This window comes from Dermacentor variabilis, chromosome 8, assembly GCF_050947875.1.
Source record: "Dermacentor variabilis isolate Ectoservices chromosome 8, ASM5094787v1, whole genome shotgun sequence".
In the NCBI taxonomy this organism is placed as follows: domain Eukaryota; kingdom Metazoa; phylum Arthropoda; class Arachnida; order Ixodida; family Ixodidae; genus Dermacentor; species Dermacentor variabilis.
In genome coordinates, this window is record NC_134575.1 from 18,068,685 (window position 1) to 18,087,785 (window position 19,101).

Here is a 19,101-nt window from a genome sequence, read left to right on the forward strand (position 1 = left end):
TAGCAAGCCTCCCTATGCATGTCGACATGGGCATTACTCCCTCCCAGTTAGAAAGTACCGCCTAGCAAACTTCAAATCTTACAAGTCGACAGCATTCCTGGCCTGGCTATGCTCCGACACAACTGATACTACTTTCTTTGCCAAGAGCAGCGATTTTGTTGTGCTTCCTGGCTTAATTAAGTTGCATGATGAGATATAGCTAACACTATGTGCCAAGAGAAAACATGAAAAGGTACATTTTACAACATACAGCATTTGGTACTTCACGCAGCAAAACAGTGGGCAATGTGCGGCTGCTACTGAGACAGTGAAGCGGCACAAAGGGCATCGAGCTATGACAGGGCAGGTTCTGTCTCAAATGTGAAATATGAGGTTGTGTGCCAAAAATGCGCAGTCAAGAAGCAGCCCCTCAAGCCTTTTGTGGAGCACATCAAGCAGGTGTGTGTCCAGGTGGTTCCCAGTAATCCTGGCAGCAAGGACTTCATGCCAAATACAGAAGAAAAAAAAATGCAGGCATTGGCAGCGAAATGTGAAGGAGTCTTTATTATACTCATGACCATCATGATTTCAGCACCAAGTGCAAGTGTCGTTGAGGTTGCGAAGACATCAGTAAAGCGCAGCGCTTCATTCGCATGAGTAAAGGTCTATAAAAGAAAACGCAACTCGGCGACAAAGACTGCCCAATTTTTGCATGAAATGCAATTGCAACAGCAATGCATATGGCCACGAGCCAACATCCTGCAACAGCAGCTGAAGAGAAGCCTTGTGCCGTTGCCACGTCTGTGTACAGGACACCGACGATCCGTCTAATCAAGTCTTCCGGATGCCACAAGAAATACACCCACTGGTACCACGTCATGCAAGCTTGCAGCGCAACGATTGCGACAGTGGGGGAGTCGATTGTGTTGCAACAATAAAAATATAAATACTGTACACGATTTATACAGCGCTCTCCTCAAAAACTTGCTAGCGCACGGAACCGTGTGGGAACCAAACAGTGCCCTATGTGGATTTGCACTGCTGCTGCCAGTTGCACTCCAGAAAGCACACCAGGGCCTGGTTTTTTTGTGTCTGCGGACACAACTGTAAACTGAGTTGTGCCAACAAAACAAACACACCTCATGATTTCGCTTGTGGCCACGTCTGCAGACAGCACCATGCAAGTATACACAAATATTGACAGCATAGTGGCAAAACAGCACTCCTTCATTTGCGCCAAGATGCAGCTCTTTTGTGCCAGTTGCATCGAATGTTCCAACATTCTTTGGTCGGTGACTCAAGTGTTCCGTTGCAGAGGGCACTGGTCACGTGGCAAGAATTGTATCCACGACTGCAACAGCAGCGATGATTCCACCGAAATCCCCTACAAAATTGTGAATTCAAAGTTCGCAGCCAACAAGACTATGTACAGATACTATAAATGAACAAATAAAAGACGATTCGAGCCGGCACTTAACGGAAGCCAACAGGAGAGTAAAACCTGCTTACCGCACAGTGCCGACAATTAGGTACATTCTCGGGAAGTCAGTACAATTCTAAATTTAAAAAAAAGATCAATAAAATACTCATAAAAACTCGCTATGGAGCTCTCCATCAAGACGTATACATAGCGATCTCAAGTTGGTCAACAGGACATAAAATAAAGACAAACAAGCCTAATTGAAAGAAATGTCCCAGTGCTTAGATCACACAATGCAATTAAACTGTACTGAGCACTAAAACATCATCTTTCCATTCCAATTTGAGGGTGGTCCTTATATGAATTCAGCCATTTTACGGCAGTGCTGTCAAATATTTACAGTTGCTTGTCTTCTTCCATAATGCAGCCAACCACGGTCACAGACGCGACACAGTGTCGATGCTCCCCACAAATGAGGTGGCCTGCCTAAACACAATCGGAAGACTTGTGTCAAAGGGCAAGCGTGTGGCGCTTTCTCCGTGGACTTGATTTCGGTGAAGCAAGCAACGCACTGGCAAGCTGTCTTCTGCCCACGTGTGCTGCGTGTCGAACCCACGGCCTTTCCAACTTGACAAACTACCTGCGTGTCTCGTCGGGTTCTTTCTCCTGGTAGTAGATGACACTGCGATCTGCGTGGAGGTGTACAAGAACGTTACCAGTGCATCAACTTGTGACATGGCACTTATAGCAATCTGTCACATAACTCATGTTTATGTTTACTTGGCAGAATAAAATACACACGAGATTACCACTAAAACGTCAAACAAGATCACCGGAACCACAACTTTCATAATGTCATGAGAAACCAACAAACAAGGACACCAAGGAAAACAGGGGAAATTACTTGTACTTACTAAATAAATTAAAGAAATGATAATTTATTGGCAACAAAAGTGGATGAAAAAATACCTCGCCGTAGGGGGGGGTATTTTTCATTCGATCCCACATCTTCGCATTATGTGTGTGATGCGAAGATGTGGGATGATTCCCCATCTACGGCAAGTTGTTTTTTCATTCACTTTCATTGCCATTAATTTATCACTTCTTTAATTCATTTAGTAAGTACAAGTAATTTCCCCATGTTTTCCTTGGCATCCTCGTTTTTTGGCTTCTCCTGATATGATTAATAAAAATCAGGCCCCTCATTTAACCACCTTAGCTTTCATAATGGTACTTTCAGGAAACATTAATCGTGCAATGAGGCTGTAATGCCACCCTCTGGCAGATCAAGGTGGGATCTAGATCAACCAGCACAAGAAGGTGACAAAAATGGAAGATGCGTGACTCATGGTGCACGCACAAGCATGACAAAGACAACCAATTGAATTTTGAAAGTTAGTAGGGCCTGCTTTGTGCACCCCTGCCGCATAATAAAGCAGTCAAGCACTGACAGCCAAAGCGCATAGCACACGAACCTTGAGCATGCTCAATGATGTTCATGTGATGTCACACAACCTAGATAGCCTACAACCTCTAGTAACTGCAGTTACAGTAAAAGGTAACGAAAACTAAATAGAAACACTTAATCAGATTAGGGCAAATAAGTGCTACAGTAGACTTACATTAATTTCACTCCTCTTCATTCTATCCCATCCGATGGTCCCGGCGACCGCTCATGTATTTACAGGGACCTAAACTTTCTTCACTGCAATCCTAAAATTGGCCTCTGCCGGACAATGACCAGGATGACCCCTATTGTGACCCTAATAGCGAACCCTTTAGTGGAAGCATGTCTTGGCAGAGCGTAGGGGACACTGAACACGTTGAACATGTGTCACCTCTCATTGAAAATGGCTATTTTTGGCGTGCCCCAAGACCTTTTAGCAATAATGGCAGTGCACAATGTCTCATTATTATGTCTCATTATTATTATTATTATTGTTTTTGCCCTATTCTAACACCCCCGCTCCTTTCTTGTGCTTTCCAAGAAAACTGGGCGGAAAATTGCCTGTGTGTTGCAAACGAGCACAACACAGCTGTATAATGGCGAAGCTGACTTTATGAAATTGTCTACCATTGGACTCTTGCCCATATTTCTTGTTTAAAAAAAAAAAAAAAAAAGCAGGTTCGTGTTGGGCTTTAGACTTTGTTTAAGATATCTAACAACATTTCTATGTTAGTTTTCTACTTTGGACACATAGAAAGCGAGAGCACATTTGGTTTGAGGGCGTGCTATTAATGGGAAAATACTGCCAATGCCAATAAGTGATGGTTTTGGTATTATTTCGTCCAGGCAGATAACTTGATAAGTTTCATCGGCCCCTTGATAGTCAAATCAATGGAAGTCAACTGTATTTCAAAACTCTATTTTAATTAGCTTCATGGTATTAGGTTAATTATTAGAAGGAAAAATTAAGGTCAAGCTCCTACTTTGTAAATCTTGTGCCCGAACCCAATTGCCAGTAGGTCAGTGTTACATCACAGATTTATATATATGTTTATTCATATTTGTGTCATAGTTGTCATAGTGACTAACTGTCAAGCACTTGGACCTGGCTAAGTTTGGTCTTTGGTTGGTTTAGACTCATAGTCCATTTCAACTAATCAAAGATTTTCTCGACCTAAGCAGAAGGCATCAACTTCACCACTTCATGCCGAGTTGGTTTGCAAATTTTAAGGTGGCTCTTCTTTTTGAATCTTTTCTAGCTTACCCAGCCTCTCCATAAAGTAGGAGTATTGGCATGGTGCAAAAGGCTAACTTACCAGTATGCAGATCAAATAACTGACAGCGCTTAAATAATGGCTGAACAAAGAGTGCATCGGACAGGCACAGGCTGCTGAAGCTTTTGACAAATTGTCCTTGCTGTCTTCCACACAAGTTCTGGCAATACTGCATCTCTCTCAGATACGACATGCTAGCTCGAGCAACGCCAGGCACCGTGGAATGTGCGACTCACTTGAAATTGCAACTGTACCTACTTGCACAATGCCTATGGCAATATATGGCAATAAATGGCAACCTACGGCAATATATGCTGGAGGCCTTTCGTTTTCTTGCACAGGACATTTACCAATCTAGAAAAATCGGCAAGCTCCTCCTACCCAGCGCAACTTTGTTCAATCCTCTTAAGACATTGGCGCACTCTCGTCTGTACTGCGCGTAATGGCTTGAACTGTGTGGAACTTATTGCCCACAATTAGCTGTGCGTAGCCCGTGGGCTGGCCTGTCCATGTCTAGGCGCTGCCAAGCCACCTTTTCTCCAGTGGCTTTTGTCGCTGTGCACAGACGCAATTGGTGAATGCTATACTGCAAGCACCGATGCCACCATCAACAGTGAATGTAAGGAAGTGCTCACAATTTCCATCACAGGCTGCCGTGGCTTGTTGCGACTGCTCCAACTGGGTGCACGTACGCTTCCACACTGCAAGAAACAGAAGCAACAGTGTCTTACGACCACAAGCTTTGTGAAAACAAGCCAAGCACATTTTGCGACCCAGCAAACAAGTGCCACTGGACCCCGTATTCCTGAGAAGTGGAGCATTCACCTTGTATTTGTGCGCGCATTACAGCAACACATGGGCAGGAGTGAGTGCCCTATATGCACATATACAACACAACTGTGAATATAATGCAGGAGGGGGGGGGGGGGCAGGCTGAATGGGGTCTGAAAAGATGTGTTTATCACAAGAAATTATAACAGGCTTTTAATGCGACCTGGCAACATACTGTGTGGTAGCCACAGCCACGCACCTGGGGAAATGGAACTGCCGCTCTCAAATACTTGCAAGACGGGCCTGTTAAAGCTGTTTTGCCCACTGTTTCTGCTTAGTTCCAGCTAGCTGCAGCTAAAATTATGCACACCCAACACACATCTTTCAACCTGAAGCAGTTAATCAAATGCTATAAATTTTCCCATTTCATTCCTGCATCATTGCTGTAAAGAAACCATCTTTACTACCTTTATATTTACATGTGCAGGTTGCTAGCCTTGTTTTTGATGGCACTGCTCAGCGATAAAACAAGTGGTACCAAAATATACTTATTACAACAAATATACGTCTTCAAGAGGACAATTCCTTTAACAAAGCAAACCTGTCTCACCATTGTATGCCTGCTTTCGTAACCATTAGGCCGCAATTGCACGCAACATTCTATCATGTCAATGCCAACTACCTGTCTGAGGTGATCTCTGCATGTGGAGAAGGAGGCAGTACACTTAAAATACATAAGACATGAAGATGCACAAGGCAACATAAGAGTTGGCACATTGTGTAGCACAGTTGTGCAAGCGTGCAGGTGCGTGGACATGCCCTTTTCCTTTACACCAAGGATGCAGGAATGAAACGAGCAAATTTAAAGCCTTTCATTAACCACTTTAAGAAAGTTTTGCTTCACAGATTCCGAAATGTGCGCTGGATCTGCATAATATGTTTAAAAGCAAAGCTTTCATACCAAGCTCTCCCAGGCTTTCCTGAGCGTGGTGCTAAAGAGAAGTTTAGTAGACTGTTAACACAGATATAAAGATAACAGAGGTCAGCAGCTTGCAACAAAGACGTGGCAAGGGATGAGAAAAGAGAGCATTCAAACCTTAAAAACAGAAACAAACATACTACAAAAAGCCCATGCTGCACAGAAAAAAAAAAAGTTTCACAAACAAACAAGGAACCTTGTTACAGACACAAAATATGGTATACAATACAGAGGCATCACTAAAATTTCAGCCTGGGCAACGACACGCGATTGTTCCTAATTATAACAAGGCATGTCCAACGTCGAATAAAATTTTCCCTAAGTTCACTGTTCTGTTAATTCGACCCTGATGGGGGCTGACGAAATTGATTTAATTATCCAGTGGGTCGAAATAAACAAAATGCAGAAAAATACTGAAACACATTACTGATGTATTTCGCAGTATCTGCTCAAGTTTAATATGCTTTCGAATGAAACATACAGCAAATTTCTGTGTTCAAAGTAGAAAACCGATGCAGAAATCAGTTAAAGCTCCTAACCAAAGCGAAAATCAAACGCACACCCTATTTTTTTTAATGATGGCTGGTTTCTTTAGGCCAGCTTCATTGCAATACAGCCATGTTCTGCTGTAAAGCATACGAATTCCATGAAGGCGGTTATCGGTTCGCATTCGACTGCACAGCACAGGCAATTTCAGGCCCAATTTTCTTGGAAAACAAACAGTGCCCATTATAATTGGGTAAACACAGGAATCGGACATTGTGAGCTACCATTATTCCTTGAAAATCTTCCTAGGGCGGACTGAAAATAGGTGTTTATGGCGGGAGAGGGCCTGTGTTCAATGCATCACATTCCCCTAAGCTCCGCCAGACAGATGCTGCCACTCTATAGGGGTTCCTATTGGTGTCACCATATGGGTCAGACGGCTGCATGCAGACTGGTCAAGTTCGAATTATTTGGCAAATGCCAATTTAATGATCAAAATAACAAACGTTTTGGCACGTGGGCGCTGGCCCATGCAGGATCGAACTGAAAAACCAGAGTTAAGCGGCCTATTCAAATACATGTAAAACGCAAAAACGTTTTTCTGAGATAACCCCTGGACCAATATTAATGAAATCTGTTGCATTTGAGAGAGAAAGTTACATTTTAGTGTTCTACAAAAGCTGTATTTGCATATTACAATATTTTTTCAGATTCATGTGTAACATATCAATTTTGTCCACTTTAGATACACTATCAGATAAAATTCACAGAATTGTATTATCATATTTCGTTGCTGAGTTACAGAATTGTAAACTTGATAGTTTCGTTTTCTCAAAAGTTTAGATTTTTGTAATTTTAATAAAAAATTGAGGACCTAAATCAAAAATGAAATACCAACAGTCACTAGATTTTATGTTTTTCTTTTAAATGCAACAAACCTCGTCAAATTCGGTGCAGTGGTTGCCGAGAAAAACTAACTCTCCTTTTACATGTATTTAGGCAGGAGCACCCACGCTAAAGCTTCCCCTTAACTGGAGTCAAATTAATGGAAGTCTACTGTATTCTGTCACATGCGCACGAAACCGCAATAGCAGAGGGTACATGGTCCTTTGCAGCCATCCACGCAAAGCTGCAGAACCAAAATGGAGTACAAATGCTGTCTCGTGCACAGGTTAAACTGACAGCAGCACATGTAAATGGAGGTTGGCTTTTCAGGTGATCAGCCACAAGTATTGTGAACGCCTACCAAGTTTCTAGGTGGGCGCACTGCTAGGAATGGCAAAAGCTCACATGTTGATGTAAAGTCTGAAAGCTGGAAACTAAATTTGCAGAACACTGCGTAAACTGTCAAGGTTGCAGGTGCAATGTCTGGTTCAGTTTGAAACGTGCACTGCTGATCAGCTGCCAAGGAAAGGCTTCTCCGTTGCTTTGGCAACCCTCACGCACTCGCACTGGGCTGCTGCCTCCACCTTCTTGATTTGTTTATCTGTTTGTTCTACATCTCCTCCCCCGCATCACCCTTCTCGCTTTCCCCTGCCATTGGTGGTGCACCTCATTGAGAAGCAAGCTTGCTACCGCGCTTGGCTGTGGGATTCTCCCGCGGAAATCACATTATAACCAACATTTTCTGCCTATGCGGCTGCACTGTAAGCATTATGCATATTACGTGAAGTTCTAGGGGAGGGTAAACGGTTTTGTACCATTTACCCTCCAGCTTGAACCAGCTTACTATCGGAGTAAGCTGGTTTTGCACTATAAGACGTTACAAGCGGTCTAAGCTGTAGCCACAAGAATACATAGGATACGAGCACAGTTTTGCTAGACTGAAAACCCCACATGTAGTTTAAACTGATGCAAAAGCCATCTCGGTGGACGTGCGCCTGGCGCCACATAAAACAACACAGAAGATATACTAGATCTGATAATGAATGAGCGCTCTGGAAAGACGACCGAAACCTTGCAACCACCTGTAAATATTGTTTCACGACTAGATGAAAATCTGTTCACATACACGAGATGTCACCTGATGGCAGAAAGGTGGCGCCCAAAACTTGTCCTTCGTCCACCCACTGACATCGCTACTTTCTTTGTCACTGAATTGTTCCCACAGTGCACTGTCCTCCCTTCTTCACAGCACGGTTAAGTTGTTGCGCTTTCAGAATGCTCACATTTTCGGCCTCAGCCGCAAGGTCACCTAACGCCACCGCAATCCAGTTCACTACCCCACCAGAAGAGACATGTTGAAGTAGACAGCCGTCTTAACTTGCTCAGAATGGTGCTTCGAATGTTTGCGAATTCCTCGCCTTCATCTGTACACCTCCTCTGTGTTCAAACAGTAACTCATAGCTTTTCTCACAGCTATTACAGTGAAATCTCGTTACTACGAACATCACATTAACGAACTTTTCAGAAATCCCCTGCTGACTTCTTATGGTTTCAACGTAAAGTATTTCAGTACTATGAACTTCAGAACACCATACTTTTCAGAATAACGGCTGTTATTCTTTTCTGTCTCATGTTAACAACACCTCAGTACTACGAACTAATATTCCAAAATCAGGGGATTCTCTTCGGCTGCCGAAACAGTAGGCTAGCAGACAACAAGGTGCAGGAAGTGGACATCGCGGCGTACGGCAAACCCGAGACGGCATTCAGTAAAAGAATGGGGGAGAGAATTTTTTAAAAATCTATTCCGGAGGCGATGAGGCATCAGGTTTTGCAAGTGCATGCTCTGCCCAGGCAAATGTCGCCTAGCAACGGAGCTGCGACTCTCCCTCCTTTCCCCTTGTTTCTGCACATGACTCTTTCTCTCTCGCTTCTTTCTGTGGCTGTATTTGCTACACGTGTGGAGAAATGTAACCTCCGTACTGGCGAGGATGCCACATGGTCGCACTTGGCACTTTCCGGACGGTGTCGTTTACGCTCGCTTGCTCTTTGGAATAGTTCAGGTGTCCACCTCGAGTGAGACAACTGCGGTATCCACAGGAAGGAATGCGAAAAACAAACAAACAAGAAACACTGCACTTTGGAAGCGACATGGAGCTTCCTTTCTATCAGTAGTTTTCTCGGCATCTGCATTGCGTGCGTCACTCTTACTGCATGGTGCTTTGGTGGTGTGTGGCGACAGAATCTATGGAAAATAGCAACAGCGTGGGCAGACAGCCAACAGCGCTTTCATGGATAGCTCAAATCGTGACAACTTATGAATCGATGGGTGGATGGGCGGAACGGTTAATTTGGGGGCTTTCACTAGACTTCAGAACAAAGAACAATTTTCAGCAGTCCCACGTGATGCATTATATCGAGATTTTAACTGTAATGCTTTTAGCATTCTTTGGCAACTTCCCCCAGTTTGCGGTATGTCTGAATGTATCTGTGCATCTACCTACCTATACCTATGTCCACAGCTAACCTTTTGCTTGGCAAGTTGGGTCAATGAGTAGTGCATAGACAAATGTGCAGTGTCATGCTGCTGTGCTGAGGCAACCGGCTCCAAAACCAACCACTGGACCAAGTTATGTGACTGGGTATGTGCCACTGGTTAGCAGGGAGCGGCAGAAAGGTGGGCGGGTGAGATTAAGAAGTTTGCAGGGACAACATGGCCACCATTAGCACATGACCGGGGCAGTTGGAGAAGTATGGGAGAGGCCTTTGCCTTGCAGTGGGTGTAGCAAGGCTGCTGCTGCTGATGATGATACGCTGCTCACGAATAACTGTCTTTGATGCCAACTTGGGTCACTGGGTGTGTGCCGGCTTTTATAATGATCATTAATATAAACCACAGGGTTCTGCCAGAAATTATGGGGTGGTGGACATATTGCGACGAGATGGAGGTCATACACATGCAACTAAGCCTCTCTCTCTATCTTTTATCTCCAATACCACCACTCTGCCATTTTCAATTGTAAATTTTGGCCACATTAGTGAAACTAACACAAGCCACCGTCGCCTCCTACCTTGACAGCCAAACTCCTACAGGACAAAGAAATGGACAGCTCGTCGCTGTCAAAATCCACGTGAAACATGAGTCGGCGATTCAAATCTGCATCAGCCAGTAGGAGCACTTCCTGTGTCCATGCGTCAGCAGTAATGAATTCTGATGCGAATTTTTCGTTTGCTTCTCTTGCTGTACTTCTGCACTGTGAAAGATGCCGCTATGGCTACTTGTAGGCCAGATCTCTCCTCATTATGATGGTTCCAAAATGGATGTGTTCTATCAATGGAGAGCTGTTGCATCACCACTGCCCACCGTGGCAACAACCTTGCTAAACATATTGTCAACACATACACACTAACCACGATAGATTGCTAATAAAGCCAATTCCATATATATCAAACTTAGACATATTGAATTATTGTCTGTATCGAACAGTTGTAAAACCTCCTTAAAAGTCCTATGCAAAAGTATAGTGACATACTATGTGTACATCAAACTCCTGTTCACCGCCACATTCGATATGGTGAACAGTGCACCTGTAAGTGTGCCTCTCCAAACAGAGGCACAATCACTTCTCGCATATTCGAAGCTATTTAATGGTGACAAGCCTTTGCCACTGTTCAAACAAGACATCGAATCTGAAAGGCAGTACATGCCATGGAGGACAAATGAGCAGGGAGCTCTCAGTTTTTGATCGCTCTCCATATGCATGGCTCATGCAAGCTGCAACCATTCATTCTTGGCACCAACAGATTGCCACTCTGCAAAAGGCCTCCCAGTTCGATACACATTCCACAAGAAAGCGTGGATGAGAGATCTTTTCAACCAGTGGTGTTGGGCATGGGATGCCTAACTAGAGATACTGTGCCACTGGGTTTGTCTTCTTGTAGACAAGGGCTTACTGCAAGCGGCATTTTAGGATTATGCAAGCAGCCAAAAGGAATCCGACCCCAACCTCCACTTCAACGGATCTTTACATCACAGTTTGAACTCAACAAAACCACACAACTCCACATTCACATTTTCTGCGAAGGCCATTAGAGCAGCAGACTAACCTCTGCGCGCTTTGTGGGCCCACGCAGAGGACATTTAATTCGAAATTGCACGGTTGCACGTGTTTGGCAACACGGATGTTCTGCAAGCTGAAAGTGACTTTCGAAACTAACAGTGTATGTGTGGTGCCGTCAGACAGTGATGCAGTGACTGGAGGGAAAGAGCTGATAATGAAGGGACATATAGCAGGCTGCAAGGCGCTGACCGCGCAAGAGAAGCGCATACCGTCCGACCCACTTATAACGATGTTGGTTTTAACAACATATTGGTTATAACAATGAAAAGGTGCTGCACCGTGAACTCTTGTAAGTTTTGCATGGTGAAATAACCTGCATACTACAATGCCCCGATGTCGCATTATCGGTTATAATGAAGAAGACTGGCCGCTCAGTGTCCGAGCCAAAAGGTAGTGAAATGCGAAATCCTTGAAAATAAAAAAATAAAACGAGAAATTCGAGCCGCTGCACGATAGCCCGCTGCTCGAATGGCCGCCGTGCGCTCATTTTCCAGCCTTCTCCGTGCGCCTCTCTCCCGTCGCCCTTCCACCCCTACGAACACGAATGGGCTGCGCCCCATATCTCTATGCTGTGCTACTCTCCAAAACACGAATGGATCGCGCCAACTGTGCTGCTCACATCTTGCTCGTTGTCTCCTCATTCAGCGTAGTTCTGCAAACAGTGTAATCGCCAGTGTTCGTTTTTGTAGGTTGCATCGAAATCATTCCTGGCCACATGGTTTCTCAGCCTCTTTTGACTCGCCGCCGAAACGGACGATGACGGACCTATCCGGTAATAAGCGGCAATGCACGACGTTGCCGGTGAAAAGAAAGCGCACAGCTACAGATTTGGAAACTAAGTGCTTCTAACTAACGAGGCGATCGTCGCAAACATGTTTGCATCGCATAGCGATGGCGATGACAACAGCGATGATGCGGTAGGGCAGGCTGCCTCAACGTTGTCTTCACAGGAGGCCCGGCAAATGATTCAGTCCTTCTGGGGCTTCGTTTTCGCGAGGAACCTTCCGCTGCCCTAAGTGGAGCACCTGAACACCTTGGAGAAGGATGTTGGCAAGGCTGATGGACATAGGGTTTTCTTGTGCAATGCAGTGCAACGTACGTGGCGAGACGGTTGTGGCGATCTCACCTCAGCATTTCTTCTGTATTTTTCAAGCAGACAGGCTGCTGCGGCAACCTCCTCGCATTTTTTAAAAGGCCCTTTTTGGGGCCACCAAAACACTGCCTCGGCGGTGCTTGCATATCGCTTGCCACTCGTGACTCCTCTTTGCAGTTATAGCAGTGCCATTATTTAACACAGACAGCCGTGGCTTGTCACACGTGATTGGAGCACCCAGGAAGCAGTTAAATGAGTAAGCACAATCAGCAGCCAGATGGCGGAAGGTGGTGGGGAGGGACACTGGCCTCCCCGCCATTATAGTTTTCTCACAACAGCTCTGCCAACCACCTATTTAGATTTTTTCCATGCAACCGGGTTATAACAACGAAATTTTCATGGCACTTGAATATTGTTATGAGTGGGTTCGACTGCACTCTTTAGGGTGGTCGAGACTGGTTCCAACAGGAAGTCGATTTCGAAATGCAACAGTCCGTCTGGGTGGTTGCCCACGTATGAAGACCAGCTGTTGAAGTGGAACATTGTTGGTATTGTAACGGACAGGCGGCCGGGCATGTTCACACACAATTCGCAGTAAACTGCATTGATGGAATATTCATGCAGGCTAGTTTACTACGTTTCCTTTGAATAAAAATGTACAACAAGCACTTCCGATGCTAGCGAGTCACACAGCAGTCTCGCATCCGGGTGGCGTGGGATTTTAGGGTTAGCATTGCGATCAGTGTATCAAAAACCATTCTGCCATACGAGCAACTTGCAACGTTCGTGAGCAAAAGATAAGTCAACTTTTGTGCATTTAACCTAGCCTTGAAGAAAAGAATGGTAAAATTACCGCTTTTCATGATGTCTGGAAACTGTCCGAGACATGCGGAGATCTCAGATAAGCTTCAGATATGCGTATTTTGATTTTACATTATTGATATATAAAACTGTCATATTTGTGCAAAGTGTACTTAGTTACGCTTTTCAGCAATTCCAGAAACAAGGAATTGCTAGTGAATTCACATAGACACTTTTCATAATGAAGTTTCATAATCCTCTTGGAGTGTTAAAAAGTGTTGTGTTGAGTAGCAGTGTTACTCCATAGTTCAAAGGGCGAGTCAAATGGAGCAAAATTTTAGAATATCATACCTGCCAACATGGGGACTCTGAAACTTTTACTGTTCTGCTCCACAGAAACGTCAAAAATATCTCTGAATAGCTGCCAGTACAGTTAATAGATGTCTCGGTGCTCGCACTGTGACTGCAGATGGCATTGTGCGCATTGTTAATCGAGGGATGCATACTAATCCACGTTATTGTTTCATACATACATGGGGCACGCAAAGTAAGCAAAAGAAAGGCTCGAATTGCCACAACAGTGCCAAAAACAGCTCTGAAGGGCTACAAGTACAGTTACTAGATGTCCTAAATTATGGGGTTTTACGTGCCAAAACCACTTTCTGATTATGAGGCACGCCGTAGTGGAGGACTCCGGAAATTTTGACCACCTGGGGTTCTTTAACGTGCACCTAAATCTAAGTACACGGGTGTTTTCGCATTTCGCCTCCATCAAAACGCGGCCGCCGTGGCCGGGATTCGATCCCGCGACCTCGTGCTCAGCAGCCTAACACCATAGCCACTGAGCAACCACGGCGGGTGTTACTAGACGTCCTGGCCCCCTTACTGCGACCAGAGAAGGCGCCTGCATGCGTGCATAAAGGAACACATACTATTTCCCGTGGCAATGGCTTCTTTATACTCTCAATATGCTTAACTGCACACCACAGCTGTAGCGTGGCAAAGCTGACTTAAAAGAACCAGCCATTATGCAACAGATATTAGACCTTTGCACACATACACTCCTCAATGCATGTCCCGATCTGAAGCGAGCTGTATTAGGCCTACATTTTAACTACCCACAAATGGCTTGGATTACAATGTGCCGTCGGCTAGCAACTTAGCGCGGAATGGCGATTACGATGCAGCTTTTTAATTTCCTTTCCTTTTCTAAGTTCCTTCTTAATTTTTTTTCTTACTGTGTGTGTTTGCGGTGGGGTTCGGGCAGTTTTTCAGGAGATTAACAACTGTACCCATACAATCGGGATGGTCGGTCAGAATTTGGGAATCTCCCCGACAAAGTTGCAGGAGAGTTGGTAGGTATGGAATATATGGCGTTACTATTTGCCTTCTGTACCCTGTTAGGATGCCTTCCGCATCATGTCTTCATCAAAAAGAAAAACAGGATGCTCACTGGTTTGCAGGTAGCCGACGACTTGCTCGTGGTTCTGCGAGGCAGCGTCAGGTGCGTCGCCCCTGACACCGCTCTGCGACCGCCGCCCGTTGGCTTGGCTGTAGGGCGGCCGTGAGGCACTGCAGCGAGACGGAGCGAAAAAGAACAATGACACAAGTGGCCAAACAAAAACGAGACATTGATAGAGTTATCCAAGTCCTAACACTTCCGTGTAGCTGGCCTCAGGGGTGGCTTACAATTGCAACTCAACGTTGTACCCAAACAAGTGTAGTCATTGATAAAAAACAGCATTGGCGCAACAAGCTTCGGCAATTGGAGAAGGCAGTGGTTAACATTACTTCTCCGGGACTCGTGCTAAACTGTGTTGTGTTAAAAATATGCACTATGGCACAGTTTCAGTTTTGCAGCAGCAAGGACAATGAACATGGTGGACTTCTGCTTCATCCCTGGAATATTAAACTTCTGCTTAGTGCTTAGAATAAATGACAGGAAATTGGACCCTCTCATGTACAATGCTAGTATTTCATCTGCCATTGGACTAGCCTTGTCAACAAACACGCGCTCCTGTGCTCTTACTCGAGCTAAAACTAAAACTGGGGGTGTTCCTGCATGAGCACAAAGGATGTTACAATTCAGCTATCTGTATGTGGCAAGAAAGATGTGTTTAACGCTGCTTGTGGTGCAGAAACATTATTATCTGAAGTGCTTGCTCACTCGTACACTATTAGATATCACACTGCAAGGTGTGTTTGAGCCATCTATTCACAGCCCCGAGCAACAGACAACTAGTCCATGTGCAATGCAGCTACAGTGCGCCACTGTGCTTGCTCATCTGACTGGCCCACACAAATGCTAGCTTTTAGAATTTTGCATGGCTCGGAGTGATAGCACGTTAGTTACGACTTGCTGTGGTGGCTCAGTAGATGTGACGGTCGGCTTCTGAGCCAACATTGCAGGTCCAATTCCTGACCGCCGTGGCTAGCTTCTGATGGCAGCAGAATGCAAAAATGCTTGTGTACATTGCTTTGAGTGCATGCAGAAGAAACTCAGGGGGTCAAAATTCATATACAGCTGTTCACTCTCGGAGCCCCTGCGTTGCTTCGGGAAGTAAAAACCCACCAACCAAATGCCAGGCATGACTTATGCATTATAAGTACGTAAATTATGAAGGGATGTCTTAAGTCTTCTGATATGCTGTACCTACTAACATATGCTCTCATGTTCTGAAGAATACATAAGCTTCTGTGAAATTTCATTCATCCCATTATGAACAAGGCTTCCGTATGGAAGCCGCAATGTCCTTTAGATGTACTAATCCTCTTTTAGTACTTCTTTTGGTCAGTGTCCGTCATTTTATTGCTTCATGTTTCATCCCGACCAGACGGGCTTCCGTCGAACCCTCGACTTCATTTCAACATATGCTCTCGTACACAAACGACCATACTTCCTTTCACACCCCAGCAGGAAATGCTGTGAAAGCTACTCACGGAGTGTAATCACAGCAACGGTCACAGTTTGCGGAACTACAATAACTAATTATAACTACAACTTGTGGACACGTGGTTACGTGAAAGTGAACTGTTTGCACCCGTCTGTGCCTCCAGCATCTGACATAATATGTTTTGGTAATGAAAACAAGTGATCCAATGTGGACACTGGTCGCAGGAATGTGCCATTCTACTCATCTGGTGGTAAATAGGTACTTACGTGTGAGGCTTTCCATGTAGTATTTCCGTCTAATTACTGCATCGTATTTTGCTACACTTATTCGTATCGTATTTTACTGACTTAATTTTACATCAAATTACTTGGTGCATACCTACAGTTTTCTTCCACATGTGACACACTATTTAGCAGAGAGAGAAGTCTTGCTAGCCTACATGTGACAGACCAGGTGCGAAAATATGTAAAAATATATAGTGAACTTCTGCAATAGGATATGTATAATTGGTAAAAAGCTGTAATAAATCGGAACAGGGATTGTGTTCCCTACCGATCACATTAGGGGATACTTTCAGTTTCGTGCGACGCCTCACTGGCTATTCTTGCTGCCGATTTAGCCACTCGGTGTTTGTCGAACGTGAGCGACTCAAAATACGGCACTGCATCTCACTGTGGTGTTTACTCCTGCCTCTTAGTGACCCAGTGTATGAATCAAGCTGGTACTACGCCAGTGTGCATCTTTTATACATACGCTCAGTTTTGCTGCATAGAAACATTTGAATCAAATTGCACGGCGCTTCCATGCAAAAGGAGTCATGTAGCAATGACTCTTACCGTCACTCTTCACATGGAATGAGAGCTAGTGATTTCTGCAGATATCGGAGCAGCTAATTAGAAAAGTAAAGACACCAAAAACGCAGTAGGGCACTCGGCATAACCACATGTCAAACATAACAGTACGTGCTACGCAACCTCTTAGCATGGCATCATTAGATACCGTCCCAAAGACATACGTCACTGGGCGTAACCAGACGTAACCAACTGCCGATACTAAAGCACCGTTCTGATCTCTCGTCGTCACACAAGGCAGGAAACACTTCTGACCTCATTTCGCAGCGCAAAATACTTCGCGGTCCAAGGCCGGTACTACACAGTTGATCGTACTTCGAGCAGTTACGGAGCTGTAAACAGCGCGAATCACGTCCTAGCAGAACGGGTTTTCCCTCCGAGGATGTCGACCTACTTTTCGGACTTGCAGGGCGAACCATTCGGCGTAAGTTTGCTGTTGCAAGACAAATAATTGATACGCAAATTCACTGATACGAAATGATAATCTGAACACCCCAGCATGGAACGGGAACATGCAAAACATCTTCCGACTGCATTAGCGAAGATAGCGAAACCATGCAGACGGCAGCAAATCTCCGTACGGTAAACGCATAAGCGAGAGATCGGCTATCACAAAGGGGCTCGCGTTTGGTTACAGCTCGGGATTTCGCGTCATCCGGCGCCCGCTGAGCGAGCGTACGTCAACAAAAGCGACACCGACAAGCCGGAGGCGTGACAAGCGATCGGCGACTTTTAGGCCTGACCCCGTGAACCGCGCGAGACGGCGTGCGATGTGTCACGTCGACCGACGAACGCACGCACGCGCGCTGGGCAGAGCCAACGACCGAGGAAAACCCCTCCAATTCTACACAGAAAGAGATCGGCCCCTCGCACACTCCCCGCCAAGCAAACGCGAGAACTCACCTCATCTCCGCAGGCCGCTGAAAGTTTGTCCGCTGCTGTTGCTGCTGCTGTGGGTCTTGTTGGTTTCCCGCCTTGTACGAAGAGACGCCTGCAAAAGGCGGCAACGGAAACGTGGCGTCGTGAGAATCGCGATACACGGCCAAGACCCCGAGATGAAAACACCGTCGCCTGCTGTTCATTCAACGCCCGTACACCTCCCCAGAAGAACACGGGTGGCGAGATCGCAGCTCACTTTATTTTTCCTTTCTATTTTTTGTTTCGCCCCCCGCTCTATGGGCCAGCGCGAAATTCCTCGCACCGAGCACGTTCGCGAACTTGCTCGCCAACGCGGAGAGGCGAGAAAGACTACATCGTCCGCGTTCCCGAGTTAAAACACCTCACGATCTCGCCTGCTGCAAGGCGGGGAAGAGGACTTACCCGAAGCGCGGCCCCTCAGCAGAGCGACATTGTTCGCGGGAACACCTTTCGAAACGGCGAACATGCTAAAAATGAATAACTTCTTCGCTTGCGCTTCTTGCTCACGGCGATCGACGGACGGCGCCCCGATGACTGTTCGTCATTCTCCAACAGAACTATGCGATCGTTGATGAATTCGCCGCGCAACCAGTAGTCTATCGGTAAATAAGCCCTACGGTGGCGTATCGCCCATTCAGCAGACCACTGCCACGGTTTTCTCTTTCTCCTGTCAAAGAAGCACAACAGTTGCAACAGCGGCAGCGTCGGCGGGCATTTCTAAAAGCCACCGCCGATGGGTCGCATTGGCGCTGCAATCGATCAAGTGCTTGCTGCGGTAAAGCTAGGGAAACGACGGAGCATATTTTATTAGAATGTAAAGACATCTATCCAGCGGTCGATTTAGGCACCACTGGCCTCCTTGAAGCCCTTGGGTTCAGCGGGAGCAATGGTAAAGCAAACAGGTCCGCAATAGACATCAGTAAGAGGCGATTGGAGGATTGGTGGAAGAAAAGTAGGGAAACTACAAAAGACGGAGACGTACAAAAGCACAGTTCGCAATAGGGTATCAGAAAATTTGGACGTGGTAGTTCATAGTGGTTTTTTTTTCATTGGTGAATCTAGGTAGGATATTAGGCAGCATAGTAGCAAGAGCTTGGTGGCGCAAGCCACCGCCCCGTTCCAAAGGGGACGCTCATAACATCCATCCATCCATCCATGGCGGACTACCACCGCCAACAACGT

General features: G+C 45.6%; 1 protein-coding gene across 1 annotated transcript; it reads right to left on the reverse strand.

Moving 5' to 3' along the window:
* Positions 1-521: 521 nt before the first annotated feature.
* On the reverse strand, positions 522-18,640 carry LOC142589736 (uncharacterized). The gene is made up of 5 exons (XM_075701303.1): positions 18,322-18,640; positions 17,905-17,992; positions 14,710-14,828; positions 4,756-4,821; positions 522-2,088 (listed from the first exon to the last, which is right to left on the reverse strand). The coding sequence occupies exons 1-5, from the start codon at positions 18,383-18,385 to the stop codon at positions 2,036-2,038; spliced, it is 390 nt and encodes a 129-aa protein (XP_075557418.1). The 5' UTR covers positions 18,386-18,640; the 3' UTR covers positions 522-2,035.
* Between the last annotated feature and the right edge of the window lie 461 nt (positions 18,641-19,101).